The 22,614-nt window shown below is 37.4% G+C and overlaps 1 protein-coding gene across 12 annotated transcripts; it reads right to left on the bottom strand.

The window, feature by feature from the left end:
• Positions 1–69: 69 nt before the first annotated feature.
• On the bottom strand, positions 70–21,227 carry LOC144633328 (small cysteine-rich protein 5-like). Of its 12 annotated transcripts, none has more exons than XM_078492215.1 (6): positions 18,623–21,227; positions 11,620–11,722; positions 4,464–4,549; positions 3,729–3,847; positions 854–945; positions 70–178 (listed from the first exon to the last, which is right to left on the bottom strand). In XM_078492215.1, the coding sequence occupies exons 3-6, from the start codon at positions 4,479–4,481 to the stop codon at positions 96–98; spliced, it is 312 nt and encodes a 103-aa protein (XP_078348341.1). In that variant the 5' UTR covers positions 4,482–4,549; positions 11,620–11,722; positions 18,623–21,227; the 3' UTR covers positions 70–95. The 12 variants fall into 12 exon arrangements, 5 of the variants coding, with proteins under 5 accessions (XP_078348341.1, XP_078348342.1, XP_078348345.1 ...); XR_013567027.1 differs by lacking the exons at positions 70–178; positions 854–945; positions 3,729–3,847 and adding exons at positions 3,221–3,671; positions 12,441–12,654; positions 13,755–13,834 and having other exon boundaries at positions 20,844–21,227; XM_078492216.1 differs by lacking the exon at positions 11,620–11,722 and having other exon boundaries at positions 20,844–21,227.
• Positions 21,228–22,614: the final 1,387 nt, after the last annotated feature.

Raw genomic sequence — 22,614 nt, 5'->3', positions numbered from 1 at the left:
ACTGACGAGCACAGACTTGTTCTGTGCGAACAATTGTTTGGGTCAGCCGATCGTGACTACTAAGAAAATCCACTTTATGTCAGGCTTCCACGACATTAGCTGGAATTAATCACCCCATATTTCTGAATGACGGTCGTTCCTCGATCAAAGTAGTAGTTAACGTTCCATCCGCTCTTCCCTGGAAAAATGTGAAAAAAAATTATATATTATTTTACTGTCACGGTCCTCTACAGCTCTGCACGACTGTCGACTTTAAATAAACATGAAATTGATTTTATTGTCATTCAAAAGACCCTACCTTTAGATAACAAAATTAAATTAGAGATAGTAAAAATACTGTAGTAAAATTTAACTTATAAAATAGGATACAGTGGAACCCCGATATAACGATCTTCGATATAACGATATTCCCGATATAACGATAAATATGTTATGTCCCGGCAAAAGTAAAATGTATGGGACGGAACCCTGATATAACGATTCCTCGATATAACGATATAATTTTACTGCCCCCTTGGCATATCGTTATATCGGGGTTCCACTGTAGTTTGTTCCACATACGTTTGAACTAGCTTATCATTAGTAAACGAAGGCCCATCGAGTGTAGAGTGGTCAAATGAAAATCAGATGAGCTAGCTAGTTGGCACTTTTGTGTAACCTGTCCTCAAAATTATCTTTGTACACCCTCCTTTAATTTAATTGATATTTATTGAAGAATTTGTGTTTTATTATTCCTCTGTTCTACACTATTTTTTCAAGACTATTTACTCGACTCACACCTATGTGCGATTTTTTGAGATTAAATGCTTTCATATTCCGGAATTGAGAACTGTCTAAAACTATAATTCTGTACCTATTTCTAAAGAAAATTCACATTTCTGGGAAGGAGGAGCATTTGTCTTGTGTCGAGAACTTCTGCTTCTTCTTAGCGTGCGACAGATTTCTCTAAAAATGCGGAAAGACTAATGGTTATTTGTTATTATATTATATATTTGTTATTTCCAGTATTTCTGAAAGGGTAAAAGTCATTTGACTTTCATGGAAACTCAGCCGGAGATAAGCTTCCATAAAACTACAAACAATCTATTGTCTTTAGAATATGACCTTAAACAACTATCCCTGGAACGGGAACTTGTGCACAATGTTTCTTGGACATTTTGTGGCGCAATATCGCTACTGAGATTATTGTTCAATTGCCTTTACCAATCTGGCTTGCCACAAGACTTCAGTTCCGAGCTTGTAATATTTTACTACTTTCGTCTCAGAGTAACTCACATCAGTATCGAAGAAAATGATTTATCAGAAGTAAATGTCTCTGGCAAAATAAAAGCAGAAAAGTGACACACTTTCGTCAGTTCAAAGTGAAAACGTTGCATTTTTATTTCCATTCTTGTCAATAAAGAGTCAAATGTTTCGTTTTTTCCCACGTATTTTTCCCACGTCATTTCCGTTGGTTCCCGGACAGCAATGTCACGTCACATCAGCATCACTATACACCATATTCGGCAGTTTCTCGGAAAACAAGCGACATTTCTCGGAAACACCATGTGTAAGTTTTGGTTTCCCATGATATAAGGTTAAACACAGCGTCAATTTGTAAATCAATTACAACAATAATGAAAATTTGATCTCCAATGTTGTAATTTTAACCTTATTAGACAAAAATTGCACTTAAAACCTCTCCAGTCTCAAGCTGAAAAATATTTATCTGTTTATAAAAATACTACTGAAAATTTGTTTGTTCATCAAGACTATGTTTCATGCAGTTAATGATTTTCTACGTCAGTTTCATAACCTGTAAAAGCAGGAAATAATCATTACCTAAGAGACTTTAGGATGCCTTCCCAGTTACATTTCAACTATTTAACTTTAAAATTAAAGCTCTAATCGGTGTCGACAGTAGGGCCATGCAAATATGTCACCTGAAAAGAACTTTCACGTCACAATGTCTCCATATAAGAACATGAGTTTATTGCTGGCGAATATTTACCACGGAAAAGCTTGGTATAAGAGAAGACATTTTTCACTGCCAGCAATATTTCATGCGAAGTAGCGAATTACATCAACGTAGACTAGAACAACAAGTCTGGGTAATCTAGTCAATAACTATTAAACTAACCAGCGACGATTTTCTTTTTTTTTAATAGGAGGCAAAATCCAGTTTCAATTTTAGTCACAATATAGAGTTTGAGAACTTTTTGCATCATATACACTTCGCCCGACGGGCCAAACAATCAGTAACCAACACCAAAATCCAAGTGGGGAATGTAAATCGGCAATTTCCAAATGAGGAGTAAATCGATTACAATTGAACAGATAAAGAATGTGACCTTCTAAAGTTTATCCGTCTTATTTCATGACTGTGGACGGGGACAGGGGGCGAGAGGTTGGAAATAATAATAGGGGGCCAAGGGATATACGGGAGGCGGGAGAAGCTAACAAGGTAGCGGGATCTCCAAGGCGGCTAAAAAGAGGTTGGAACCACTAAGGAAAATGCGGGACCGGGGAGAAAAAGGTATGGTAAGCGAGTGCATGGTTCAGATCCCCCTGCGCCACCGCAAATTTCCCTTTCGTAAACGGTCGTTGCCATTTGAAACGGTCGATGCCATTTCTCAGAACGGCCATTTATACTTTAGACCAAATCGCATGAAAGAATCTTTCAAACTTCTTGAGAGTATCAGATGTTTGTTTAGAAATGTCAAGCGATTCCAAAAATTATTTTGGTTTTCTAGTTGACGAAATATCCGAGCTTCGGTATACCATAAGATCGCTATGTTCTCGATTTGGCTCAGCCCGGAAGTAAGAAATATTGAAACAGAAAACTGCAGAAAACCTCACGCAAACGAATGAATGGATGAGTATCTCCATTTACTTTAGTAATCTAATAAGAATATTCTATGCCTGTTTAGAAATGCCAAGCGCTTCTTAAAATTATTTTGGTTTCGAAGTGGACGAATTCAGGGCGAATTCTTCGAGCTTGTGCATACCGGCATGCCGAATGTCGAGAACGTAGCGATTTAATAGTATGCACAAGCTCGAAGAATTCGTCCACTTCGAAACCAAAATAAGTTTAAGAACCGCTTGGCTGGTAATAGTTTTGTTTTACTAATCGCTATTTATACATTTTAACACCAGTTCTGAGAATTTTTTTGAACAAAACAACATCCCTAAGTTGATAACTTTTTTATATCAATTTCATCCGACGAGACCTGTTTCCTGATATCGCAAAAACAAATTATTTCGAAAGAGAATAAGGTCTTTGCAGTAAAATAGATAGCCTTGCCCGATAAAAGAGTAAGCAAGGATACCTTGATTCTTTGTCTGAGAAAGGTCTTATCGAAAGATGTTCAAACTATGGCACTGTCACCGGAAAGCGCTGTTACGTCAATATGTCTGTTACCATGATAATTTTAAATTTTAACTTTGATCTTTTTGATGTGTTACGTAAAAAGTGACTCGTGTAATAACAACTAAGGCTTTGTTGATATAGCTTTCATTCTACTGCGTGCCTGCATAACATATAATTATTTAATATCACTTAAGTCATTGACTTCTTCAGGTTAACTATAATTGCATTTTCGTCGTTTTATTCTTAGCAAGAGAATGTGCATATTCTCTTGTTCTTAGGCAGCAGTATTGGATGATCCATCATGAACTGGCTTTACCCACTTCTACAAAAAATAAAAACATCTTGTTATTTTCTAGAATCCAAAAATATTAATACTAACCGAAATTTAAATTCGTGCCTACTTTGATAAAGATTGTGAGCCTCCACAATAAAGTGTGCTGGAGAAAGGAAGACATTTTTCGAACACATACAACTGTGGCCAGTCACATTTTGGGAGTTCTGTATAAGAGATTTTGTTAGTAACGTGACAGAATATGATGTAAAGCAAAAAGCTGTGCAGTAAATCACGAATCATGTATGATTTTTAGACCATTTCACGAATCACGTATTTAAATCTGCAATATTGAAGAAAATAAGCTTTGACTGATTAATTCATTTGCCCAGAAATTTATCTTCCAATAGCTTAATAGCAAGACTTGACCTTTCAGGCGAGCTTACACTGCGATACCTAATATAAACCGCGCGTCGAAGGACTTTGAGAAAGTCTAACAGTGCGAGACAAGCCCTAAAACCCATTGTTGCTCAAATCACGCGTCACGCATTAACCCCCCCCCCCCCCCCCCCCCCCCCACCACCACCACCACCACCGTGTTCGGAACTGGTCAGCCTAAAACAATTCAAGCATTTTAACTTTTGGCCACTAGTCATACAAATAATGGCCACTAGTCATTCTATGACTTTTATCCCTGACACAGGAACAAGAAATCAAAACACACTGAACTGTTAATAACAGCTAAGCTAAAAGCCTTGAAATGCACGCATTAAATCAAATGCTCGTGGTAGCTGATAATTTTCCCGCTTAGCGAGCTTGGTTTCAATGGTTTATGTTTCTTACCTGGGTTCTCCTGAGCATATGCAGTGATCCCCAACACAATCAGCAACAAACACAGATGAAACTTTACACCCATGATTCAACTGCAACTAAAAAGTAATAAATGTATGTAGTTAATTTTAAGTGTTCCTACTAATCAGTTATTCCATGCAGCAACAATCTACTAGCTACTAAGACGCGCCTCATTGAACATAACTTTGTTCGCACGTCAAATTTTCATGTACAGGTTATCGCCCTGGAAAAAAATATTTTCTCGAATGAGAGAACTTTTACTTCAAAATGCAGTCATTTCTCCACGTAGCGCAAGGTAAATGGGGCTAAAAGTTAAGACGAAAACAAATTAATTTTTCTATTTGATAAGCTTGATTTTCCAAAAATTGCCACGAGAATACTATTTATTCTTGGTTTTCATGTTACGTCATAAAATTCTGAAATCAAAATTCACTAGGCCTGCTAAATTTTCGTTGTCATTAGGCAAAAGATAAACTAAAAATATATATTTTTGCAAATTTTCAGATCGATAGTGTCATTCGTTTTTAAAACAGAGCATTTTGAATATTTGAGTTCACCGTCGTATGTGACATCAAGCTGAGTGCCGTGACAAAGCTGTTTTGTTTAAAAAAAGGCCTTTCCTTTCCGATTTGTGCAGATTGAACATTTCAGATATAATAAGTGGTGTTTATGTGAAAGTGTACTAGCTCTTAAGCCAAGGATAGCCGCTGTTGTAAACAGAATTGAGTTCCAGATGGTTTCTCTGACATCACGGCGGCCATTACTGTGTCCCTCAGCAGGACACAGTTATGGCCGCTCCATACAAATCTTTATAAATTTGCGTGGAAAGGTTCGGAAAATAACTCGCGAACGGTACACCGCACAGACCCGAAACTTGGAGAAATTGTTTATCTATTTATCATCTCTAATATTTGAAATTCATAGCTTCTGTAGTTGAGTGGTTTCGAATTTAGTTTTTGATTGCGTGACAGTGAAAACCAGCAATTATGACAAAAATGAAACAACATACTTCACTCCTTTGTGGAAAGTAACGCAGCTATGGCTTGAAGTTGAACCGGCTTGAAGAAGGAAATGACGACGAAATGGGAATTATCAAGGTAGGAACAGCTTTTGCCTGCACATCTTACTGCAAACTAATATCTAATTTGCAAGCGCGTTCTCTCTGCAGTACTGTGCATTAAAAGCTACTGCATGAAAGTCGGACAAACTTTCCGTTCTTAACATGCACGAATTTGCTTGCCCAATTTGAAGCAAGGAAGGTCATTTTATTCAGGATTTGTTTCTTCAGGTTAAAAAAAAAGATCTTTCTCTCACTGTAATGGAGCAGTTTTTAATTCCGCAATTCAACTGCATTGTTTAATTTGAAAGCTCTTGTTTGCTTTCCCACTGAGTTCCGAATTTAAATTTAACCCTCGGACGTACAAGGGGGGGGGGGGGGTGGATGCCACCCCCCCCCCCCGTAAGGTTTTTTCCCAATTTTGAAAAAAGCATTAACCCTACAATGCTGAAACTTTCGGTAGCTGTTCATTCATTCTTTGCGGAAATTTTGATATGTCAACCATGTGTCCATGGTATATGACGTTGCCATGGCAACGTCATAAATACAAGCAGGTCTTGCCAAAAATCGTCATTTTTAACATTTTTCTTGATTTTTTCCAGTTTTTTCAAGCAGAAGTGTAAGATTTGTTTATTTTTACATTCCATAAGCATTCTAGCTTGATTTTGCATCAATTTCCGTTATTTTGTGACTTTCTAAGAAAATGTTGAAATCCAAGATGGCGGATCCAAGATGGCGGCTCTTATAACGTCACGTGACGTCATATGACGTCACAGCCAATAAAAATTATGTCATCTTGTAGAGTAAGCTAAGGGCTTTCTTCTCAGAGCAAAATAATTTCGCTACGCCTTAATATAACGAAAACTCCGGGGAGGGGTTCCATCCACCCCCCCCCCCCCCTTGTACGATGATGGGGGTATGAGGGTTAACAAACACCATGAACATTTAGCTACATAACCAAAAAGGCTAGGAAGAAGGATTAATATCAAATATATAATGTGCCTTCACTTGGGAAGAAAAGCAAAAATTGAGTGTCTTTTACGTGGACAGCAAGAGAGAGAGTTGTTTTGGTATACAAAATCGACAACATTAATTTATGCATCCTTGGACGAGGATTAAAAACTGTACTTTCCAAATCACCGCTTATTATATTAGTCAGGTACCCAGGAGTCCAAAATGTGACACCCACGGGCATTTTTGTCTGATTTTTGGCAACATAGCTATTTTTATTAAATCGAGTACGCTGATTTCGAAAATCAATGTTGCCAAGCTTAATTCTTGCGTTTTGATGCATTTAATTATGACGTCATGGTCCAAATAAGGAATTTTCTTTCTTTTAGCTATTTTAAGCATAATTTATCCAGAAATTTGTTCAAAACATTAAAAGTATACTGTAAAATGATTTTAAGAATTTTCTGATAGTTTTTATACCGTTTCTATGAATATCAAGCCGTCCAGTAAGAATTGACCACGCCCTCTCATAAAAATTCACTTTATCACCGGTATAGTGTTAACATTTTGTTTAAAAATGAATGTGATTTTTGTATTAATAGAAAGTTGTAATTGAATTGCTCCACAAACATCAGCGATGTTTGACATACACCATAACGACTGCTTTTATCCACAAAGAGAGTGGCAAGGAGAGACAGAAGCAAGATAATGAAGCTGAGAATTCTCTACATTCCACACAACAAAATCCGGGTTGTTCTTGTCACGGATAAGATAAGATAAGATAAGATAAGATAAGATTTTATTTACCTCTCCAAAAATGGTTTTTCAGGGCAAATTACAATAAAATGTTAAAAATGTACAGCTACAAATGAGACATTGCAAAACAAATGAGACATTGCAAAAAATTGCCAAGAAAGATATCGTGACTCTAGAAATAAGATCTTTCGATTGGACAGACTCAGCTTGAACGATTCGTGGAATGGAGGCTACTATCTTCAGACAGAGAGGAAGGACGGGAACGGGAAGAAGGGATGGAAGACAAACTTTCGTGACCCTGTTCGCAAGAATAATCCACCTCTATTTGCCAGCCTTTATAAAGTTAAAAGTGCTGCAACTAGCCGGTGTATGAAGGCAGGCGCGAGATAAACATGCAAGCCATGTTGTAGCATCTGAGGTATAATGCCGGTGCCACTGTTTCTCGCAGAAATAAACCCCACAAGTGTGAAACAAGTCAATTTTAGAAGACGTTCTCAGAAGAAAAGGTCAAGTGCCTAGAGTCAGTTTGTTCTTCGATGGCTTCGCCCTGGTGGCAGAATACTAATTATGGTGGCAGCTATTGGGAAACCAAAAAATGCAAATGCTTTCGGTGGGTTTGCGGAATGTTACGTGAACACTGTTTTACGGGAAGGTCCTGGATACCAGAGGATTGATGTGTTACTCGATGGGAGGCACTCCATAAAAGCAACGACAAGAAGTCGACGCTCCGAGAACACGGCGCGGCCTGTGAGCAGAGTCATTGAAGTACGTAAGAGAGGTTCAGTTGCGGCCGATGAAGTGGCGAGCATTTTGGCACTAGGAGACAACAAAGCGGACTTTGCACGGATTCTCTCAGATGAAATTATCTCGCAGGCACTGACTCTGCAATCGTAGTATATCTGGTGGTTTTTCATACGAAGTGGATTCTGCTCAGATCCTGGCCTAGATGTAGCCTCTTTGAGATCCAACCAAGAGGAAGCCGATACGAAGTTTGTTCGTTATGCAGTCAGTCATAGCGGGCATGTCAACAAGATAATAGTTTCCACTCGAGGCACAGACTTGCTGTTACTTTTCCTTGCACATCGATCGCGCTAAGCTCTCATCAACAGTGTGGATATGGGCAGGAACTTCAGAGAATCCAACGTAAATAACTTTAGAGGATGTCTCAGCAAATCTTTTTAATAATTCGTCCAGTTCCGTTGTTACCATCTCACACCATCACCGGCTGTAACAGCACCTCTTCGATCTGTGGAGAGTTTTCACAGAACACTTTGTTCTTCTCTTCCCGGTCGGCGAAGATGTCCTCGAAGCTGACACCACTACCTCCGCAGAAAACGTTTGTTTGTTGAATGTATGAAATCCGATCTGACCACTGGCTTTATATGTGCCTCTTCGCTATGAATTTAGAAAAACGCATGCCATGTTCACTGGGCTGTGTGGATGCACCAAGACCGACGCTAATTGCTATATCAACCTGCGCTAAAGTGCTCTAAAGAAACTTGTTTAAAAAGAAATATTAGTTCAGTATTATAGACAGATTTAAACCTGAAAGCAAGGAGCAATGTTATGATCATTTTGAATTCGTTAATTTAACATGCGTTCAACCAAAGTCTTTATCATGAGCCTATAACAGACAAAGTGCATTGTGAAATAAGTTAGATTCAGCAATATACAAGACAATCAATAAAGTTTTATCTCTAACTATAACAACGATGATATATTACGACATTAACTATGATGTTATTTCCATTTATTTTACCACAAAACTTAAACGAAGTGCTGAAACAAGGGAAACTCGATATATGAAAATTGTAATGGCGTCGTTCTTGATGCTCGCTAGCTCGTAGCTTCAGCGTGGCACGACGACAATATTTTTCTTTCTCATTGCAACTATAGCGATTTGTTAATACAAAAATCGCATTTGTTCTTTGACAAAATAACAAACTACACCCGTGATAAGGTTCCCGCGATAGGGTGAATTTTGTTTAAGAGGGCGTGGTCAATTGTCACTGAAGGGCTTGATTTTCACAGAAACAGCGTAAAACCTCTCAGAAAATTCTTTAAATCATTGTTACAGCACACTAACAATGCTTTAAATGAATTTCTAGATGTATTATGCTTAAAATAGCTAAAGGAAAAAAATTCCTTATTTGGACCATGACGTCATAATCAAATGCATCAAAACATCATCTTAACGCGAGAATTAAGCTTGGCAACATTGATTTTCGAAATCAGCGTACTCGATTAAATAAAAATAGCTATGTTGCCAAAAATCAGACAAAAATGCCCGTGGGTGTCACATTTTGGACTCCTGGGTACCTGACTATATTGTTTAAGACCAAGCAACAAATCATAAATCTAACGTTTCATTTATTGTGTTACATTTTCTTAACAAATACAGCCGTGGGATTTATACATTTATAACAATTCAAAGGACATTATTTTAAGGCGCCATTTTTTTCATTTAAAATTATGATAATTTATGTCCGGCGTTGTCGTTTTTCCGGATGGTTAAATCTCAACACGCGAGGGGAGAGTTGCTGATTGGGTTTGGAACTTCAAATATGGCGTGATCAGATTTTAAACGAAATATTTGCAAGTTGCAAACCACAGTATTTTGTAACGTTTTCTTAACTTACGAGAACAATCAGTTCTAACTTGAAAACAACTTTTCTCCACATGGTAGCGACGCTCTGTGGAGAGACACCCAACGAGCTGACCGGAGAGACGATTTCCACCTGAAAGTTAGCACGTTCTAAAGACCTTTTATAATTATAAATGGTCCCTGCATTCTTTTTCAGAAATTACTTGCTTCGATCTATAGCTAAGTAAACGTTTCTTCTAATTATTTCCTGGAAAGATTGGGAAATGTAGTTAACTGCTGTCCAAGTATTAGTATAACCTTGTGATTCTATCGGTTTCTGCCTCATAAGCACATTTACACAGAGTTATGCAATGTGTACTTCAAAGATGAACCATAGTTCAACTATAATCTCAAAGAAAATTAACCTTTCCGACACTGGCATTCATTTTTGCACAACGTTTAAATTTTGCAGAACATCTTTCGTTTTCTAATGTTTTTTACCTTGCATTCAAGCATTTCAGATAAGTATGTCTGTGCCTATAACATCACTATTACCTGCATAAAGTCTGTGCCTATAACATCACTATTACCTGCATAAAGTCTGTCACTGTTTATTTATCAATTATTTAAAATGACCACACAGATAAATATTTCGCTTTTCAAATCTCCTTCAAACTCCTTAGAGCCCCTGAGCACGACTGCCGATTTGCATGTCGATTTGGTAAATTCAAACGCCTGAAACTCAAAATAAAAACCTCTCATTAATGTTCGACATTTTAGTAAGTCTTCATACATTTAGTTCCCTAGACGTCCAGCGCCCCATAGCGAGGACTCTTGGACACTGATCACGATATATAGGCACACGTCGAACAATAGGATGACAATTATAAGCTAGTATTAGCGGCCGTTACTACTTTATTTTTATTTTATTTTTATTTTTTTACTGATGACGAATGGCTATGGTCGATCAACTTGTAATGGTTGCAAAACGTCATGTGTGACAAGGATAAGACACAAAGAATGTCAAAACCCTGTTAGGAGTTTCACTGAACTATCCTCTCTATATTATGCCCCTTTTCCATGGTAGCATTGCATTGCAAATGACAACGTTGCGATTTGCTTCTCGTGTCACATCACGTAGGTAAACTACAAAGAGTGGTTTCTTGGAAAACATGCGACCTTTCAAGGAAAGACTGTACAGAAAACACAGCTTTTTAAAATTTTGTAAACCAGTTACTAAATATAACCCTAATCCATTAAATGTCACTTAGTAGCTTTTCAGACTAAAAGAAATATTTATTCTTTTTACTGATTGGCATTATTCATTTTAAAACCAATGTTGAGAATTGTCTCTAGATGAGGAAAAGATCCCTTAGTTGATGATTTGCTACATCCGTTTCATAGTACTTGGCCTGTTTGCTGACAATTGCTGATATTGCAAGGACGAATTATTACGAAAATCAAAGAGAATGGAATCTTGGCAGTTGACATATTTCAGCTTTTAAAGTGGTTGTAAGATAGCCTTGCGAATGCCAAAGGGAAGAGTAAGCAAGGGCACCTCGATTCTTTTTCTGAGAAAGCTCTAAGTCGAAAGGTGTCCATACAGTACGGCCTTGTCACCGGAAAGCACAGTTGTGACAAGATGATTGTATACCATAATATTACCTTTTCACGTTTAATCTTTTTGATGTGTTACAGAAAAGTTATGACCCGTGAAAGAACAGCTAAGGATTTGCTGAAATTAATAGCTTTTATTCCACTGCCTGCATAACATTTAATTATTTAGCTTAATTATTAACCACTGATTTTTCTTCCTTCGTTGACTTCTTCTATGGTATTTTCGTCGGTTTATTCTTAGGCAGCGTTCAGGGATGATCCGTAATCAACTGGCTTCAACCACTCCTACAAGAATAAAACACATTTTGTCATTTCCTACAATCCTAGAATAATTTCACTGACCAAAACTAAAATTCGTGTCTATACTTTGATAATGATTGCTAGAGAAATGTAATAAAGGTTAGTTTTTTCGTTGATGTTTTAATTTTCCATTATTCTGTTTACTAAATCGGTTTAACAGTGCTTCATGGTTACCAAAAACTTTATCCTGAAATGAAAACAACTTAAGCTCAACGGTAGCGGCATTGCTTACACTGAAGTGTACTGAAATATATTTTTATTGTATAAAACAAATAGATTCCATTCTGCCGTGGGCCTGTTCAGCTATAGGTCCCAAAAGACGTCAAAATGTGGTATAAAAAAATCAGAGCTAGGGTCTCAATGGGGTGGTGGATTTTATGGTTAACGGTTAAAATTTGGCTTTTTTACGGCTAACGATTAACAGAAGTTTAAAGTTAATTTTCATTGTTTTAAAAAGTTAAAAATTAATTTTTATCATTGGAAAACATATTTTAATTTAGGTGTCAGGGCCATTCTGGGACGATGAAGTGAACTAGTTTGGTTTATTTATAATTACTGACCGATTTTTTACGGTTAACATATTTTACGCCTAACGGCTAAATTTTGGCCGTTTTAACTGAGGCTAACGGTTAACCTCATTGAGACACTCACATCAGTGACCCACTCACCTAGCGGCTCGTGGGCCACTTTTTTTTGTTCTTACCACATTTTGAAGTCATCTGTGATCTACAACTGAACAGACGCGCGGCAAAATGGAATCTATTTGTTAAATTGTCAGTTAAAATCATACGGCGGGCAGCAGCATCTGTTTGTTGAAAGTGGACAGTAGTACTCTTCCCGGCAGTCATTCCATTCTGGTGGGCATGGATCATCTATGTAAGCGCACAGGTTAGGCGGCCAGTTACATGGTGGGAGTTCTGTATAAGAGAATTTGTTAAATAAAAACGTGACATAATATGAAGTAAAGTGTTAAGCAACATTAGTACTGTTCGGACACGGTGGTAAAGGGGGGATTCCCAATCCCTCAAATCGCGAATCACGTTTGATTTTTAGACCATTTCACGAATCACGTATTTAAATCTGCAATTTTGAAGAAAATAAGCTTTGACTGATGAGTTCATTTTTTCCAGAATTTACCTTCCAACAGCTTAGTTTATTTGCTCAGAATTTACCTTCCCATAGCTTAGTACAGCGTAACCTCGATATAACGAACCTCTATGTAACGAAGTCCTCGATATAACGAACGATATTTCTCGTCCCAGTAATAGCAAAATATATGGAAAAGAACCTCGATATAACGAAACCTCGATATAGCGAGCACATTTTGCCAGTCCCTTGGCCCTTCGTTATATCGAGGTTCCACCGTAGCAAGACGTGATCTTTCAGGCGAGCTTACAGTGCGAGACAAGTCCTAAAACCCATAAATCGACCCACAGTTAAGAAGTGAACCCTCAACTAACCGATGGTCAAGCCGAAAGAACGCGTCCTACATACAAGGTCAATCTTTGGCTTCATGATTCGTGCCGTTTGTCATTTTTTGGTTTAATACCGTAAAACGATTTAAGATAAGTTAATTTCATTTTCGGTTTTCACGGACGATCTTTGCCGGAATCACGGATCACGGTCTTCAAAAAAGCAGATCACGCGTTATACTGGACTGGTAATTCACACATCACTGATTCATTTGAGCTGTTTTCATGTATCCCTCTATTTGTTGCTCAAATCACGCGTCACGTCACCGTGTTCGGAACTGGTTAGCCTAAAACAATCCAAGCAATTGAACTTTTGGCCACTTGTCATAAAAATAATGGTCACTTGTCATTTTACGACTTCTATCCCTGACACAGGGACACGAAATCACAACACACTGAACTGTTCGCTTTCTGTGTCGGACTTTTTAGCAGCTAAGCTAAAAGCCTTGAATGCACGCATTAAAACTGTAATGAATCAAATGCTCGTGGTAGCTGATAATTTTTCCGCTTAAGGAGCTTGGTTCTCTATGGTTTATGTTTCTTACCTGGGTTCTCCAGAGCATATGCAGTGATTCCCAAAACAATCAGCGACAAGCACAGATGAAACTTTACACCCATGACTGAACTGCAACCAAAAAGCAATAAATGTATGTAGTTAATTTTAAGTGTTCCTACTAATCAGTTATTCCATGCAGCAACAATCTACTAGCTTCTAAGACGCGCCTCATTGAACAGAATTTTGTTCGCATGTCAAATTTTCATGTACAGGAAACCGCCCCTGGAAAAACTATTTTCTCGAATGACAGAACTTTTACTTCAAAATGCAGTCATTTCTCCACGTAGCGCAAGGTAAATGGGGCTAAAAGTTAAGACGAAAACAAATTAAGTTTTCTATTTGATAAGCTTGATTTTCCAAAAATTGCCACGAGAATACTATTTATTTTGACAAAAATGAAACAACATACTTCACTCCTTTGTGGAAAGTAACGCAGCTATGCCTTGAAGTTGAACCGGCTTGAAGAAGGAAATGATCTGAAGACTTGCACGCCCGACGATTTCCACCTGAAAGTCAGGCGGTGTTGGACACGACTCGCAAAGCATGCCGGAAGAAATTTTCAATTGCACTTATTATCGTCTGCTTTCCGATCTGCAAACATCTCCTCGCGGTGCGAAGATATTCCAATGCTGAAAGAAATATCGGAGGAAATCCATATCGAATCTTTCGCGAGCATAGTAGCACCTATAGATGATCATAGATGCGTATTGCTGGATTCATAAAGGCGACATTTAACGGCGGAACAACTTATATTTAGATTCGAAACATCGCGGTTCGTCGACTATTGGAAATGAATATTCGATTCTGGCACGTCTGTGATCGAAGTAAACGGGCTAAAATTGAACTTATCTTTGGCGCTTTCTTTTTCAGAAATGTCGAGTTATGTATGAAGTACGTCAACGTACTGCAAGCCAACGCAGTTCGCCCTATCGTGGTTTTTGATGGATTTTCGCTGGGTTGTTTTACTTGGAGGGCCCAACGGCCGTTTTGATATATACGCCGAGTATCGGCCAAACAAAATGATGATATAAACACTTAATATTCGTTTTCTTGAACAGACAGTTGGAACGCATGCATATTTCTCGTTCTTCGAGGGTGTTGCGCGAAGGATGAGTGGAACACAAGGCACGTATTTATTTATCGTACTTAAAGCGTGCTGCGCGAATATTTTTCATTGTTAAAGCATGTTGCGCGAAGAATAAGTGGAATACATGTATATTTCTCGTTCTTAAAGCGGGTGCGCGAAGTATAAGTGGAATACATGTAAATTTTTCGTTCTTAAAGCGTGTTGCGCTAAGGATAAGTGTAATTAATGCATGTGTATTTCTCGTTCATAAAGCATGTTGAGCGAAGGATGATTATTCGTCGACGGACTGCGGGAGCATTATAGTTTAACTGCCTGTGGCTGGGCAATCGCTCAGAAATGCCGAATATCGGCCAAACAAACGGATGATATAAACACTACAAAACCAAAAATGGCAAGTAAACATTAAAATATAAATACAACCAACGGAAGTACCAATTTAAGCCCTTGTCCTGTTAGAACATCGACAGAAATCACACCATCAACTCCCGCGAAATGGAAGAGAATGTAGCCGCTAACCAAAACAGCGAACACTACACAGTCACAACAATTTATTTTACGTCCCGATAGATACTTGCTGAACAGGTAAAACAAACGTCCCGTACCAGCGCGTTAGTTCTAGGAAGGAAATTAAATTACAAAATAGTGAGGGAAGGTAAAAAACGAAACGACGGAGGAACACGAATGACGGAGGAACACAAACTAACCTTATCGGTGACACTTCGTTATAGGAAAAGAAACATAGCAATGCGACGAAACTTGAAAGCGAAGCGTACGACCATACGACGTTAAACAGCAAGCTTACACTGAACGAAAACGAAAATTACAACCACTAAACGGAATACTAATTACGAAACGACAACGTGCCACGAAAATAGAAAAACGCAAGGGAATACAAAAACAAAGGGAAATATGCATAGCGCGGTAACAGAGAACTGAGGAAAAAGGAAAAACCCCCAACTTCAAGTCCAAATTTGACCGTTAAAACGGCGGGGCCCGCCCGGGCCCACCTTACTTTTCTTAAAGTTCGACTATCGAACTTACGTTCTGTGCAAAAATAATCTACAGTACTGATCCTTGTTTGTCAAGAAATGAGCAAATGTTCATCGACGTCGAACGCTTGCGCCAAACAACCCTTTACCATATAGCATGATTTTAATCGCCTAGTTTTGAGAGAAAAATCGCTTCCCTTAATTCAGAACTTGACAGATGACTGGCCTAGGTATTATTCTTCCAGCTCCAATAAAACAGTCCGTAAAAACCGTTAAAGTTTTGCCGGAATCGCACGAAGAAGATGAGACATTCTTAAAATCCCGCGACAAAATTGTCCGCCATTGCTTCCACCAAGGTGACAAATGATTGGTCGAAAAATGTCACGTGAACCGTGTCCAACACCGCCTGCCTGAAAGTTAGCACGTTCTAAAGACCTTTTATAATTATTAATGGTCCCTGCTTGTTTACTTATGTCAAACTCATGACTCTTTTTTTAGCTCGTGACTGACAAGCACGGACTTGTTGTGAAGCGAACAATGGTTTTGGTCAACTCATGACCACTTTTGAAAAAAATCTTGTCATGTTTTCTAAGATGCCCATAACTTTAAATCATCCTTTTTCAGAAATTATTTGCTTCGATCTATAGCTAAGTAAACGTTTCTTCTAATTATTTCCTGGAAAGATTGGGAAATGTAGTTAACTGTGTCCAAATATTAGTATAACCTTTTGATTCTATTGTTTCTACCTCATAGGCACATTTACACACAGTTATATGCAATGTGTACTTCAAAAATAAATCATAGTTCAACTCTGATCTCAAACAAAAATTGTTTTTGATATTGGTATTCATGGAAATACAAGAACAATCTGTAAGACCGATTTTGAGCTATCTTTAAAATGGGCAAAATATCACATTTTCATATTTTGCGAAAAATCAGTCTTACAGATTTTTTTGCAGGAATATTTAACCCTCGGACGTACAAGCAAACTCACACCCCCACCATCGTACAAGGGGGGGGGGGTGGATGGAACCCCTCCCCGGAGTTTTCGTTATATTAAGGCGTAGCGAAATTATTTTGAGCTGAGAAGAAAGCCCTTAGCTTACTCTACAAGATTACGTAATTTTTTATTGGCTGTGACGTCATATGACGTCACGTGACGTCATTAGAGCCGCCATCTTGGATCCGCCATCTTGGATTTCAACATTTTCTTAGAAAGTCAGAAAATAACGGAAATTGATGCAAAATCAAGCCAGAATGCTTACAGAACGTAAAAATATACACATCTTGCCCTTATGTTTTAAAAAACTGGAAAAAATTAAGAAAAATGGTAAAAATGACGATTTTTGGCAAGACCTGCTTGTATTTATGATGTTGCCATGGCAACATCAAATACCATGGACACATGGTTGACATATCAAAATTTCCGCAGAGGATGAATGAACAGCTACTGAAAGTTTCAGCATTGTAGAGTAAATCGTTTTTTCAAAATTTGGAAAAAACCTTATGGGGGGGTGGCATCCACCCCCCCTTGTACGTCCGAGGGTTAATCAAAGCCAATTTGTAATTTCTGAAATTCCGAGGTGGGGTCATACGAGTAGATTTCGAGAAAAACGCCATTGAAACCTCTAGTGCCAAAGCCCCTCTTAAGCACTCGTACGTCATTTTGGCTGTTTATAAGCATATTGTTAAGCGTTTTAATTGTTCAAATGTCGCATATGATGGTTGTATGTTATATTAAACAGTAATAAGAAAAAATAAAACATTTCTGAAAGTTTTTGTTAAAGATTTAAAAGTTGGGCTCATTTACCCGCTCAAAACTGTAGTAAGCCACCTTGAAAATAAGCTGGCTATAATTATTCTCTACAGTGATCGCCACCTAACCAACGGAAAACATTATCACATCAAGATGTGTCTTCACTGCAAAATTAAATGATATATTAACTTTGATCTGAGATAGAGAAAAATAATGAGTCTTAAGGTATCAGTGTACCCCAAATGACCATCATGCGTTGGAGCTGCCTTGCCGTCTGGTAATTAACGCAAACCCCAGCAAAGTATATATTTTCTGAAAGCTTAGGAATCGTAGATTACGAAGATATATTTATTTTAATTAAAAATATTAATGTTATCCAAAAAGAGCGTGTTATTTCCAAAAGTACCGAGGCTCATAAATCGGGTTCGTTTCCGGACAAATTTGAGTGGGAAAAAGCGATTAGCATCGCTATGTGTTCTTCACACATTTCTCTAAGAAACTGTGTCGGGGAATATTGATTACTTGTCTGGTTTGTTTTTGACACGCAGTTAAACTTTAAGAGTGTAAGGAACAACTATTCTCTGCGTTAAAACAGCCATAACTTTTGAAAGAAGAAAAAAGTTAAAATTCGCCGACACAGTTTTGTTGTTCAATTATCGGGCAACATTCTTGCCAAATTTCAGCGAAAATTGCGAACTTAAAATGTGCGCCTCTCTCTTCGAAAATTTGTTTATGAGATACAAAAGAAAATGTATTTTGGGGCGAGCTTCCGCTTTAATGAGATTAATTACACAAGACGTGTGAAAATGATCACGCGTTGAGCGATAGAATGAAGGTTCGAATTCATTTTACTTTAACAATAGAACTTGTTCAAAGCGGTGTTAAATGTTGCTTTTGGTCGGAAACAGTCTGTTGCATAAAACGTAATTGAGTTTTCTACTTGATAGGCTTGATTTTTTGCCATGAGAATATACTACTCATTAATTTTGACAATAATTTAAAAATCTAAAAAAAGGCCAACATACTTCACTCCTCTGTGGAAAGTAACTCGGCAATTCCTTAAGCTTAAACAAACCTGAAGACGGAAATGGTCTGAAGACTCCAACCCCAACGATTGCCAAATGAAAGTAAGCACGTTCTAAAGGTCTTTTATAATCAGTTAAAGAAATGAGTATGTTTACTTATGTCAAACTTGTGACTCTGTTTTTAACTTGTGACTGGGATCGTGTTGTAACTCTGTAACTCTGGGATCGTGTTGTAACTCTGATATGCTAGACTCTATAGAAAGACTACATTGTAGGGCGGCAAGAATAATTTTCAACTTGCCCAAGGACATGCCGTCAAATGATGTGCTCAAATATGATCAGTGGTCTACCTTTTCCCTGTATTATAAGCTCGATATCCTTAGGCTATTTTATAAGGCAAACAACGGCAGCCTGCCCGAGCCCCTGACGAAATCGATACTAGACAACTCCAGTCATGGCTATTCGCTCCGAGGAAAACAACTATCTTCGATACCAAGATTCAACTCGCGATTCATAAAGGATTCACTCAGATACAAGGGATCTGTTCTTTGGAACATTGTTAAATACCACAATCAACAGAAGAGTTTTTCAAGTTTTTTAGAGCTAAGAAAGCATGTTGTAAATAGAGCATATTTTAAAGATTTTAATTTTAACGCGCTGTCGGCTTCAACAACCCGCCACAGACACAGTGATTTTATATATAATTAGTTTTTAGTTAGTTTATTGTAATCATTTAGTATACATAGCAACAGTCTAGTTAGTATTTAATTAAATAATTAATTTTACTGTAAATATAAGAATTGTAATTTTAATCTTAGCATAGTTAATTTAAATACACGACCCCACAAGCTTTTAGCTTTTATTATTATCGTGTCAAAATAAAGTTTTACCTTACCTTACCTTACTGACAAGCGCAAACCTGTTGTGTCGTGAATAATGGTTTTGGTCAATTCCTGACCACTTTGGAAAAATCTTGTCATGTCGAGCTCAGACACAAATAACTTTAAATCATTCTTTTTCAGGAAATATTTCCTTTGATCTATAGCTAAGTAAACGTTTCTTTCAACCCTTTCCAGGAAATAATGGAGAATGTAGTTAACTGTGTTTCTTTTGTCCAAATATTAGTATAACCTTGTGATTCTACTGATTCTATTGTTTCTACCACATAAGCACATTTACACACAGTTATGCAATCTGTAGTTCAAAGTTAAACTATAGTTTAACTATAATCTTTTCCAACACAGTCATTCTTTTTTTGCACAGCATTTGCATTTTGCAGAACACTTTCTGTTTTTTTTTTTTTTTTTTTATGTTATGTACCTTGTATTCAAGCATTTCAGAAACGTATGTCTGGGCCTTTAACGTCACTGGCATGATGTCGACCATCAACGTATGTCACACTGTTTATTTGAGATATCAATTATTTGAAATGATCTCACGGGTTAATATTACGCTTTCCATATCCCCTTCAAACTCCTGAACCTCTGAGCACGACTGCCGATTTGCACGTCGATTTGGTAAATTCAGATCTCTGAAACTCGAATTAAAATAAAAAGCCCTCATCCATTTACACATTTTAGTAAGTCTAGGTCCGACTGAAGTCGAGAAACTTCCGTTTGTAATATAATTTATGATGCTTTAATGTCCAAAGCGGTCTAGAGCAATTAGCTTGTAGTTACATACTAAACATGCTCGATGATAAAAAAAAACAATCATCTTATCTTTCTTGAAAGAGGTCAAAAGAGGCGACACATTCCTTGTGTCGAAATCTTCCAAGGTTTTTTATTATTGATTCAAGTGCATATTTTAGTTGTAAGTTAAGATAAAGTCCAGAACGACTTTCAATTTTTATGTCAGAATAAAGATTAATAGTCTATTAAACATGTAAATTAACTAAAAAGCTTTTTTACAGTTAAAGCAGTTGAAGTGTATGTAGTTTTATGCGCTCCTTGTAATCAGTAATTCCATGCAGCAACGATCTACTAGCTTTTAAGACACGCCCCTTGATCACATGTCAAAATTTCCATGTACAGAAAGCGGCCTCTGGAAAACTATTACTTCAAAATGCAGTCATTTCCCCACGTAGCGAAAGGTAAAAAGGAGAGAAAATTAAAGTAAAGTCAAAAACAAATTAAGTTTTCTATCTGATAACTTTGCTTTTCAAAAATTGCCACGAGAATACCATTTATTTTGACAAAAATGAAACAACGAAACAACATACTTTACTCCTTTGTGGAAAGTAACGCAGCTATGCCTTGAAGATGAGCAAACTTGAAGACGGAAATGATCTGAAGACTCTGAAGCTCGACGATTTCCACCTGAAAAAGCACGTTTTAGAGGCCTTTTAAAATTATTAATGGTCCCTGCATGTTTACTTATGTCAAACTCATGACTCTGTTTTTATCTCGTGACTGACAAGCGCAGACTTGTTGGGAAGCGAACAATAGTTTTGGTCAATTGATAGCCACTTTTGAGAAAATCTTGTCATGTTAGGCTTAGACGCACATTACTTTAAATCATTCTTTTTTAGAAATTATATGCTTCGATCTATAGCTAAGTAAACGTTTCTTCTAATTCTTTCCTGGAAAGATTGGGAAATGTAGTTAACTGTGTTTATTTTGTCCAAATATTAGTATAACCTTGTGATTCTATTGTTGCTACCTCATAAGCACATTTAGATCTAGAGGTCCATTTACACACAGTTGTGCAATGTTTACTTCAAAGATAAACCATAATTCAAACTTAAATCTCAAAGACAAATTAACCTTTCCGACACTGGCATTCATTTTTTGCAGAACATTCGCACTTTGCAGAACATCTACTGTTTTCTAATGCTTTTGCCTTGCATTCAAGCATTTCAGATATTTATATGTCTGAGCCTATTTTGTCATTGGCATGAAGTCTACCACCCGACTCAGGTCACTACTGTTTATTTGAGAGATCAATTATTTGAAATGATCTCAAGGATTAACATTACGCTTTTCAAATCCTCTGCAAACCCCTAAGCCCCTTAGCACGGCTGCCGATTTGCTCGTCAATTTGGTAAATTCAGATCTCTGAAACTCAAAATAAAAAGCTTTCATCTATTTTGGACATTTTAGTAAGTCTTCATACATTTAGCTCCGTAGCGACACTCTTGGACACTGACCACGATATAGTGGCACGCGTCGAACAATAGGACGACAATTATAAAGTTAATATTCGCCGTCGTTACCACTTTATTTTTATTTTGTTTATTTTAATATATTTTTTACTGATGAAGAATGGCCATTGTCGATCAACTTGTAATGGTTGCGTCATGTGTGACAGGGTAAGACACAACGAATGTCAAAACCCTGTTAGGAGTTTCACTGATCTATCCTTTCTATATTATGCTCCTTTTCCAAAGGTAGCACGATTCTAGCATTGCATAGCAAATGACATCGTTGCAATTCAACAGAATTTCGCGTCAAGTCAGAGTTACTCACGAGTGATAAACGGAATTATGATACATCAGGAGTCGAATGGTCAGCTCAAGGCGAACTCACTGAATAAATTCACGCCAGAATTTCAACACTTCATTAGTCCTTCATTGCTATACTTTCAATGGCAATTTTACATTTCATTAAAAAATTGAGAGTACTAAGATGTTCCGTTCCGTGGGGTCAGTTGAATAACTTCCGTTTGTTCCCAGGTAACATCACTACACAATGACAGTGATGTCCCAAACAACATCAACATTTTCTTAGAAGGCCACAAAGGCTAAAGTCGCTGATTTTAGACTCTAGGATTTCGCTTCGTACAATACTACTTTTGATAACAATGAAAAAAATATAAAACGGGTATTAGTGGAGTGTTTTATTCAATTAGAAACCGCTGAACGCTTTTTTAGTGGTTAAAACTACTTCCGGTCGATCCTGATGGCGTTGTCTCGTCACAACTATCAATGACAATGTCGTAGAAAAACTCGTGAAATTGCTTTTATTCATGGCTTCTGCTTCGACGAGTTTCTA

Source organism: Oculina patagonica, chromosome 12, assembly GCF_052425735.1.
Source record: "Oculina patagonica isolate OP01 chromosome 12, crgOcupat, whole genome shotgun sequence".
In the NCBI taxonomy this organism is placed as follows: domain Eukaryota; kingdom Metazoa; phylum Cnidaria; class Anthozoa; order Scleractinia; family Oculinidae; genus Oculina; species Oculina patagonica.
The sequence above is the reverse complement of the archived record's forward strand: the minus strand, read 5'-3'. Positions and strand labels throughout refer to the sequence as shown.